This window comes from Diabrotica undecimpunctata, chromosome 5 (assembly GCF_040954645.1).
Source record: "Diabrotica undecimpunctata isolate CICGRU chromosome 5, icDiaUnde3, whole genome shotgun sequence".
Lineage (NCBI taxonomy): Eukaryota > Metazoa > Arthropoda > Insecta > Coleoptera > Chrysomelidae > Diabrotica > Diabrotica undecimpunctata.
The window spans coordinates 150,524,407-150,534,224 of NC_092807.1; the positions used below are offsets into that span (position 1 = coordinate 150,524,407).

Sequence of the window (9,818 nt, forward strand, 5' to 3'; positions counted from 1 at the left end):
AATTTTTTTATTCATGGCCTATTTGAGACGGACAGTGAATCAGTTACCTAGTATTACTGAAGTTCTCACCTATTTCTGTAAAAATCCGATTGCCACCTCTCACATCCACCTCAAAACAGATCTGCCATGATCTATTTTGATACTCATTGGACTCAAAATGTTCTCAATCTCTTTTAAATGTTTAACGTGTTATATTTATATTTTATTATTTTATTTATCTATCTAAGATATATCTTTTATATGTATTTTTTGTTTATATTTGTATACCGTTCAACTTACAACTGTTAGGCTCCTGTTTTTAATAAGCTTGATTGAACCGGTAGGGCCATGTAAATGGTAGTTCCTACGTCAGAAACAACTTGGAGCAAGTTTAAATCAGATAACAAGGGACTCTCCTTAACGTAGATTAGATTTCTAAAGTGGTAGATAATCCCTTCGAAACTTTCCACTAGTTGATCGAATTAATCCGTAATTTAGTTACAGAAGAATAAGGTGTGTCAACATAAGAAGTGTTACTATTTTCAATTAAAAGAAATGCGCAGGAGAAATTTAAACGCTATTGTTAGGTTAAACTTAATTTGTTTGTCAAATTAGAATGTGATTTACCACATATTTTCGTCTGTTTAAAATTTAAAAATAAAATATTGTTCCCTACTAGAAAATGGATTACAAAAAAGGTGTGATTGTTTAGGTAAAAAGTCATTACCTTTTTACCATATACTATTTTGTTTTTAAAAAAAAATTTTTAATAAAATCCTTTATAAAAAGGTATATAAAAAACCCATTTGGGCTATGTTAAATTGACAAAACGTTTTCGGAATAAGTATTCCATCATCAGTGTCCTAAAAAGTATTTAACCACTTAATTAAGAGGAAGATGAAAAAATTTTAAGTTTTGACTAAGGTTAATGTAAAATGTGGTTAATACTTACAGTTTAATACATGGAAATAGCCACTAAATATGGGGGTAAAAACCCTTTGAAAATTGCTAAATGAAATTTAGTTTACATTATGTCTAGTTTATAATTAAGATGGTAAAGTTACCGTTGGATTGGTAACATGGCGACATATGACTCTACATTAAGTTGCGAGTCCTGAGACGGTATGTCTACGAGGACTTTATTAAAGCAACTGATTGAAATGACAATCTTGACAGTTTATGACGGAAGTTGTGACAGAGCAGTCAGTGTAACTGTATGCGTCTATTTAAGACAGAATCCAACGTTGTTTAAAAATTGTGAAAGTTGAAATAAAAATAAAATTATAACAGTATCAACCATCAATGTTATTGTTTTAAATTATGTATGTGAGATGAAATTGTGGTGAGAAAATTATGTGATTATAGTTAGGCAACCAACTATACAGTGTCAAGTGGTGTGATGAAAAGATTCTAATATAAGGCCCTTTATGTTTTAATAACATTTGGTACCTGGAAAATGGAAACTAGACACAGGTGGAAAGTTGGGTTCTTGAAAAAGTATAGGAATTAATATATTTAATATGTGAGAATAATATTCAATGAATGAAATGAAACTATTGTAATATAAAGTTCATGTAAAAATTGACTTATAACTCAATTATATTAGGCCCTGTATGTCAAAAAACAACATTTGGTACCTGGTAAATGTAAAACTTCTTGAGTTGTAAGTTCATGAATATAAATATCTGATTGGGTGTTAACAAACTGAGTGATGTAGTTATATTTTGTGTATTGACAAGTATATGAAATGGACAAAATTTGATGGTTGGAAGTGGTTTTGTAATATATTGATCGTAAAGTACTCAACTAACTTGAGAAAAGGCCCTATCTGTTATAAAGCAACACTACGTACATAGGAAAAATAAAAGATTAAGTTATAAGTTGGTAAGTTGAATGAACTACTGGTCTATATTGACTATAATAGTAAAATGAAATTGTTGTAGGTGGCTCTGTTAAATTTGAGTGAAGAGAATGAAAATCAAGGTGTTTTTGAGAAAATTAATTGTGATAAACGGATAGACGACAGAAGGCTAAGGTCCCCAGAGAACCGAAGCCAAACCCTGAGGGAGTTGTGTAGAGAAATAAAATAAGAATTTAATAATCTGGAAGGGGGGGGGGATGACGGATGATCTGATCTGAATTTGGAAGTGTCGAAATAGAAGCATGGAAAGTATTGGTTATAGTGGTTAAGACATGAGGTTTGGGTTAAAAAGAAAAGAGTGGGATAGATGGAGAGTAAGATGTATTGGAAGAAAGGTTTTTTGAGTGAACTAAGGTAGATGAGTATTAGGTGAACTAATAATGAATATATATTTTAATTGTAGAAGTAAATTGGGGATGTGGGTTAGGAGAATAGTTGACGATGGAGAGGGAGAAAATCTCGATTGAATGCAACATGACGATTGACAATTTGGGCTTTTTTATTTTTCTTTAAGAATTTCAAGATCTTCGTATAAATCTAATTTGAGGAAATTTTTTTGGGAGATATTGTGGATAAGTGAAACGTCTTCTGGGATATTGAGGGTGTGGTTGTGTTCTTTGAGATGTTGAGAGAAAGTGGAAGTATTTTCTCTTTATATGTGCTCTAGAGAGCGTGAAGAAAAAGATCTGCATGTTCTACCTATGTAGGTGGCATCGCAATCTAAACATTTAAGTCTATATACTCCACTCCGGTTCATATAATTGATAGGATCTTTGGAATTAGAAATATGTTGTCCCAAATTGTTGGGTACTTTGAAAGAAACATGAGTGTTTTCAACCGAACGTTGGAAGAGATTTCGAATATCTCCAGAAAGACTTGCATGATAGAATGGGAGTGAAACATAATAGGGTTTGGTGGTAAGGTATCTGGGGAACGCAGTCTCCCGCAGGGTCTTAAGGCGTTTTTTGTGGATAAGTTTGTTGATGATGTTATGATCATATCCGTTGTTGACTGCTATTTGTCTGAGTATATTTAGTTCTTTTTTGTAGTTTAAATCTGACAGTGGAATGCTTTTTAGGCGATGGATGTAACTATGAAAAGCTGCGTATTTATGTGACATGGGATGGTTAGATGAAAATGGAATTACGTGGTCAGTCTGTGTGGGTTTCCTATAGATACTGAAGTCGAAGTGGTCCTGTCAAGATTATCATTTCAATCAGTTGCTTAAATAAAGTCCTCGTAGACATACCGTCTCAGGATTTGCAACTTAATGTAGAGTAATATGTCGCCATGTTACCAATCCAACGGTAACTTTACCATCTTAATTATAAACTAGACATAATGTAAACTAAATTTTATTTAGCATTTTTTAAAGGGTTTTTACCCCCATATTTAGTGGCTATTTCCATGTATTAAACTGTAAGTATTAACCACATTTTACATTAACCTTAGTCAAAACTTAAAATTTTTTCATGTTCTTCTTAATTAAGTGGTTAAATACTTTTTAGGACACTGATGATGGAATACTTATTCCGAAAACGTTTTGTCAATTTAACATAGCCCAAATGGGTTTTTTATATACCTTTTTATAAAGGATTTTATTGAAAAAATTTTTTAATATATGGTATACAGCCAACTACAGGAACTTAGTTTCCTTGTGGATTTTGTTTTTGTTTTAAGTTAGTAACGCAAACTATTACATTTTACTTTAATTATTCACTCGCATTAACCTTTTCTATTTGTTTTAAAAGTTTTAACGTTTGGCATTCCTTTCCTCAGGTAGCTGTAGCCTCCTCCATGGTTATTGTTAGTTGCCCTGAAAACCATCAGGGTCTTCTAACTCTAATGCCACATGTTGGTCGCATTACTCCTGTAGTGATCCTTTCCCAAGGTAACATTCTACTTTTCTAACTTGGCTGCGCCGTACTGAAGACGACCAATAGTCAGAAATACGTATATACGGTTGCCTGCTATCGATATACTATTTTGTTTTTTGTTTTCCTGTTTTGCGAGATATTTTTATTCTTACTAAAGACACAGAAGTGTACTTACATTAAAATCTGGTCAGTAAGACCAATTATCAATTTGTTTCTAACTTAAATTACTAATGAAATCTTAAAATTAGGTGTCTACTCACTAGTATCTTTCCTATTATTTCTAATAACTAGCATTAAATTTAACATGCATACTCGCACAACACTTTACTCTGCTTTTCACTCACTCATTATACCAGTTCAAATTATATATATATTATATATATTGTATATATAATATATATATATATATATATATATAAATACGTTCAAATTATCGGGTAAAGTGGTCTGTAATAAAAATCTTTCTTTTTTCTTAATTACTCAATATTTCGCCATTTATTTAACAGCTGTCTAACACCATAAATGGCGAAATATTGAGTAATTAAGAAAAAGAAAGATTTTTATTACAGACCACTTTACCCGATAATTTGAACGTATTTATAAATTATTTTTTGGTCGAAATAATCATTTCTAATATATATATATATATATATATATATATATATATATATATATATATATATATATATATATATATATATATATATATTAAGCCTAGAGCTAAGGTTAATACTATTACCAGAATATGTTTCTATCGTATATCTATCTATTCTACATCTATTGTGGTTAAACAAATATGTTTCTCCATACTTCAATTCCTATATAAAACTTAGATTTTTTATTTTCAGGTATTGGTACGACCACAGTTCCGCTGAAGCTCTCGACGAAAGGATCCAAAAAGCCCTCTTTCTTTTTGCATGTACCAACTCCTGCATGAATCCGGTTGTCTATGGACTTTTCAACATTAGAAGACGTCGAAGAGGAAAGGTGAGATCTAGAACATTTACAAATAGCACTCACGTCAATGGAGTTTCCATGAGTACACGGACTGACACACGCTTATCTATTAAGAGTTGTTCCTGAAAGCCGTTTGCACAGTCGTACCACACGACTCTAGTTTAAGATTTTATTAGATAATAAATTTGTGCTATGTACATTACCTGCTTTTGCTTCAATTTTATTAGGAATGTATAGAAAAAAACTTAAATGTCCTAACGTTAAGGTCTATTGAGGAAACATAGCTATAGACGTCACTTCAGAATTTCGATTATTTATTTTAAACGCATAGATTTCACTATAAAAGAATAATTGAACAAATCAGCTGATATATTAGTAAAAACTTTTTTTAATTTAAAAATATACAAATCTTATCATACACGCAGGATTCGAGAAACAATCTTTTTGAATAAATTACTCTCCGTGCCCGTGGATAGCATTTTTACATTAGGAAAATCGAAAGAGTGTCCTGTTGTGTTAACATGTGTGGCGAGGGAACATCTATCATAGCGTAACCTAATATCACTCTTGTGATTAGTCAAAGGGCTGGAAACTTTTTGGTAGGTGTGAGCTAAGAACCTTCACAGCCTAAACTACTAAGTTTGTATACATCACTGTTATCTGAGTTTGGAACTTTGTCATTCAATAACTTGTACAGAGTTCCCGCAACTAAACTGCTTTTATAAGCAATTTTGACATTTAATAAGTATTAAGCAACAATGTTTGTCAATTTGGAAGTAACATCCTTAATAAATGGAAGTGATACAAAAGATATATTGTGGTTCTCTTGACCTAGATAACATTCTCTAGACTGACAATTTTTAAAAAGTCTAATGGCTTTAAAAATGTACCTTCCATGTAGCTATTTGACATGGTTGACAGAATCTGCAGAGATCATCATCTGATAATCTCACTAGCTTCAAGTGCCTATTCAGCTTACAATGCCCTGTTAGAAGATCTACTATGGCTTTGACTGTTTGCCTGTCTTTGCTTATTAGGTCTGCCGTAGACTTTGGCGAATGGTCTGTAATGAACTGTTTCGCCTGTCTTTGTCGTGATGAATTCCTCCACCATTTCAGAGATTTGTGAGCTACCTACTTCCTTGTAGCCGTTCTTGTTACTGTCTTTGCAACGCCGCAAAAGGGTTTCGGTCCAATAAATGGCATTGATGAGCCTTGTTTGGCCATTTCATCTGCTGTTTTCCGGCCTTTCTATTTCTTCCACCCAGTGATGGATTGCCGTTATTTCTGCCTGGAAAACTGTCACATCCTTAGATAGATTTACCAGGAAATGTATCCCTTAATTTGTCCCTACTATGCCGGCTCCCACACCCTTCGATGTTTTTGATCCATCCGTGTACCAGGTAGTAGCAGTTGTATGGGTACACCTTCACTCTAGTCTTCTCTGCCTGGTATCTTAATTGTGAACTTATTGTTAAAGCTATATCTCGTAGCTGTTGCATCGATTGGTTGCCCCATCACAATATCCTCTTCCTCGATTAGCTTTTTGTTGTCAGCACCATGCATCTGGTTTATACGTCTTGTATATATTGTATTAAGATATAAAGTGGTGGTGTAGATTCATCAGGTGAGAATTTCCAAAGCTGCTGTAGGAGTTGTTTTTACGGCCCCCGTAATACACAGGCATGCAAGCCTTTGTGTATTACCTAGCAGCCTTATTGCTCCCACTTGCTGCGTGTTTGTCCATCACGCCACCGAGTCATACATTAGCATTGTTCTAATAACCTTTGTATATAACCATAGTGTCATTTTTGGGCCATCTAAGTCCCCAATTCTCACCGCACAGTCTTCTACATCTTACATTTGGTAAGTGTTAAGCAAAAATTCTGGTCAATTTGGGAGTAACATCCTAAATAAACTGAAGGTATACAAAAGCGATTTTGAGAATATTGTTAGTTAGTGAATGGGAATCAAAGATAAATTTCATAGAACCTGTATTTTGGGGAGAGTCTTCTTGTATTCTCTTGTGTGTAAAGTTTAACAGAGATTGTGTTGAAGGTGATTTTTCTGGATAAAGATTTGAGGTTAGAATTATCTAGGAACAATTGTAAAAGGATATTGAGATTCTTTGTGTCAAGAAAAGTCATAAAAAAGTACATTTTTGCCTACAGTGACAATATGTTCTATTGAAATATGCTATTGCTTAGTGTTTTACAATAAAGACACGAGTGTTAACTGCTATCAGAAACAACAGAATATTGAGCACAATAATTGTTAGCGTGCTTGATAATATTGGCTGACTGTTGGTTAAAGCAAGTTTTAAATGAAATCGTTTTGATAAGTGAAATCAATGCATGACTAATTAAGCTACAAATATCTTCTGCTATTAGAAATAAATGTATATTTGAAGCGATTTTTTTGCGTGCATGATAATTCTGGTTATTTGATAATTGAAGCTTTATTCTAGATTATATAGTTTTAGTTTATTCCGAATAAAGAATTTTATGCAAGAAATGAAATATGTTTAATAAAAAATGTACTTATTGTATCAAAATCTTAACATAACAAAAAATAAATATTTTACGTGTACTTATAAGGTTCTTATATTTATTTTTATATTATGTAGTGTAAATAGTGTAATACAAAAGTAAAATGGTATAACAAACAAAATAAAAATTATTAGATCTGAGGTTTATTCCAAATCTATAGTAATAATAGCAGCATGCTTTATCAGTCGACCCAAACTTGTTGTTACAGCGCTCAGCGTTTACCAGAAAATTGGATGAATTGTGCAAACCATTTACTATTAGCGCGCCTATCTATCGGGATACAATCCCTGTTTATTTACATTCGGCACTGAGGTTTATATTGGTTTTGGTATGTGGTTGTTCATCTTAAACTTTCACTTTCCCTACAGACAACTTCTGTAGGAGTAAAAAAGGCTAAGGATCCAAATGTTTTCTTTGTAGTCCAGTCGTCATAGAGTTAACCCCTAAAAATCATACAAACAAGCTGAATTTTATAGAGAATATTAATTTTCGGACCCCAAAGAACATGCAAAAATGTTTACCACCTTTACCCCCGGACTTCCTCCTAAAACCCCCCAGTAGGGGAGTAAAAACCCAAAAAACTTGATTTACCATGAATCTGCACACCGTAGAGAAAAATGTTTAAAATAAAAAATATAGCTGAGATAATTTTAAATAAGAATGTTTAAAAGTATTTTTGTGTAGAATAAACCGTTTTCTTAGAAACAACGCGTGAAGCGACCGTCGATTTTGAATGACAGTCGCTTCAAGCGTTATTTATGAGAGAACGGTTTATTCTACACAAAAAGTGCTAATAAATATTTTTGTTTAAAATTATCTGAGCTGATTTTTTTATATACGGCGTAAAGATTCGATTTTTTTGCGATATTACTCCCCTACGAGGGAGGTTTTAGAGAGAAGCCCGAGGATAAAAGTAGTAAACTTTTTTGCATCTTTTTTGGGGTCCCAAAATTAATATTCTCTGCAAAATTTAGCTTGTTCGTATGATCTTTATGATCTTTAGAGTTTCAGTGGTATTTTCGTCTCTGACGACTGGAGTATTGTTGTTCCTCTGTTACTGAATAAGCTACCTATAAGGGAAGTAAAACGGTGAGATTGACCCATATCCGAGTTTTCCAAGAAAGACAGCCTAAACCCAGATGATGGTTATGTTAAAACATAACATATTTTTATGATATTAAGATGCTTTACAAACATAATGAAAGAATGGTTTTTCCAAGTTTTTATTTTAGAAAATATGAAATCAAAGTATAGTGGAACTCATAACATCTTGTGCTTTGTAAATGCTAAAAAGTTATTCCTTTTTTTTTCGTCATTTTTTTCATATGCCATGTGACATAGCAGCGTTAAGACATTTATAGTTTTTTTTATTTATTTAACTTGTAAATAAGCAAATAGTACGTTTTTGCAAATTTGCAAAAGCAAATTTTGTAATCTCCATATTGTAATTTGTAAATATTTACGTATTTGCATGATATTTTTCATTATAAAAACTTATGTTACAATTTTGCTTTGTATTTTATTTATATGACAGCTAAATATATTAAAACTTTTAATTTTTAACGTTAAGTGTGTACTTTTAATTTTTTTTTTTTTTTAATTGTATAGGGTCATCAGTTAATCATTGCTACTATTCGATTTATGTTAGTTAATGGTCATTCATCTGTAAATACAAAGTGGGCGTTTAAATCTTATCTAAATTATTTTTTACAGTTTCTTATAGGATTTTACTTTTAAATTTTTATGTTCTATATTATAGGATGTTATAGCTTTTATTTTGCATCATTTGTTTAATAAACAGTTCAGTTTTTCTATATAGCAATCTATAAAAATTAAATGTTTAAATTGTAAATTATTTATCATAATAAATATAACCACTTCACAATTTCACAAAATTCAAAAAGATTTTTTAAATTTGACTAGATGTGTCTGATAACATATATGCTAATGCTTTGGGCGTTTTGCATGAGCATAAATCTTTTATATTTCATGATACCTACTAGCTCTCTTCTACCGTTATTTTGTCGAGGGAGGTGATTCTAGCTTTTGATGAATTTTCTACATGCTTTTCTGTTTTTGAATGAATGAATCTATGGTCTTGTGTATTCTGTCTTTTTTTTGTCCACTATGTACGTGCTTTAGTTTATGCACTATTTCTATCCTGATTTTTCTTTCTATTATAAGTTCGTACAGTTTTGCTGCTACAAATAGTAGGGATATGACTCTATATTTCTGCGAGTCTCTTGTATTTCACTTTTTGTGAACTGGTATAATTATTGAATTTGACCATTTATTCGGCAGTATTTTTTTCTTCCATATTAGATTTAGGATGTATAATAATCTTTTCTTTGCCTTTTCTCCTATATATTTTTACACCTCTGGACTTACTACATCGCTCCCAGGAGTTTTCGCAGTCTTTATCTTTTCTATTGCTTTCTCTAATTCTTCTTCCTGTATAGCTTTTGTTTTTTCCTTGTTTCCCATTAATTACGTTGTTTTTATTTTTCTTTGTTTTTGCTTGTCTTTCGTTCAACAG

At 31.9% G+C, this 9,818-nt stretch overlaps 1 protein-coding gene across 2 annotated transcripts in view; it reads left to right on the forward strand.

Moving 5' to 3' along the window:
- AkhR (Adipokinetic hormone receptor) overlaps positions 1-8,697 on the forward strand; it is a 365,860-nt gene extending 357,163 nt beyond the window's left edge. For both annotated transcript variants that reach the window (XM_072533002.1, XM_072533003.1), the window contains exon 7: positions 4,626-8,697. In XM_072533002.1, the coding sequence (XP_072389103.1) occupies positions 4,626-4,860 (235 nt within the window). In that variant the 3' untranslated portion in view covers positions 4,861-8,697. The remainder of the gene's footprint in view (positions 1-4,625) is intronic.
- The last annotated feature ends 1,121 nt before the right edge of the window (positions 8,698-9,818 follow it).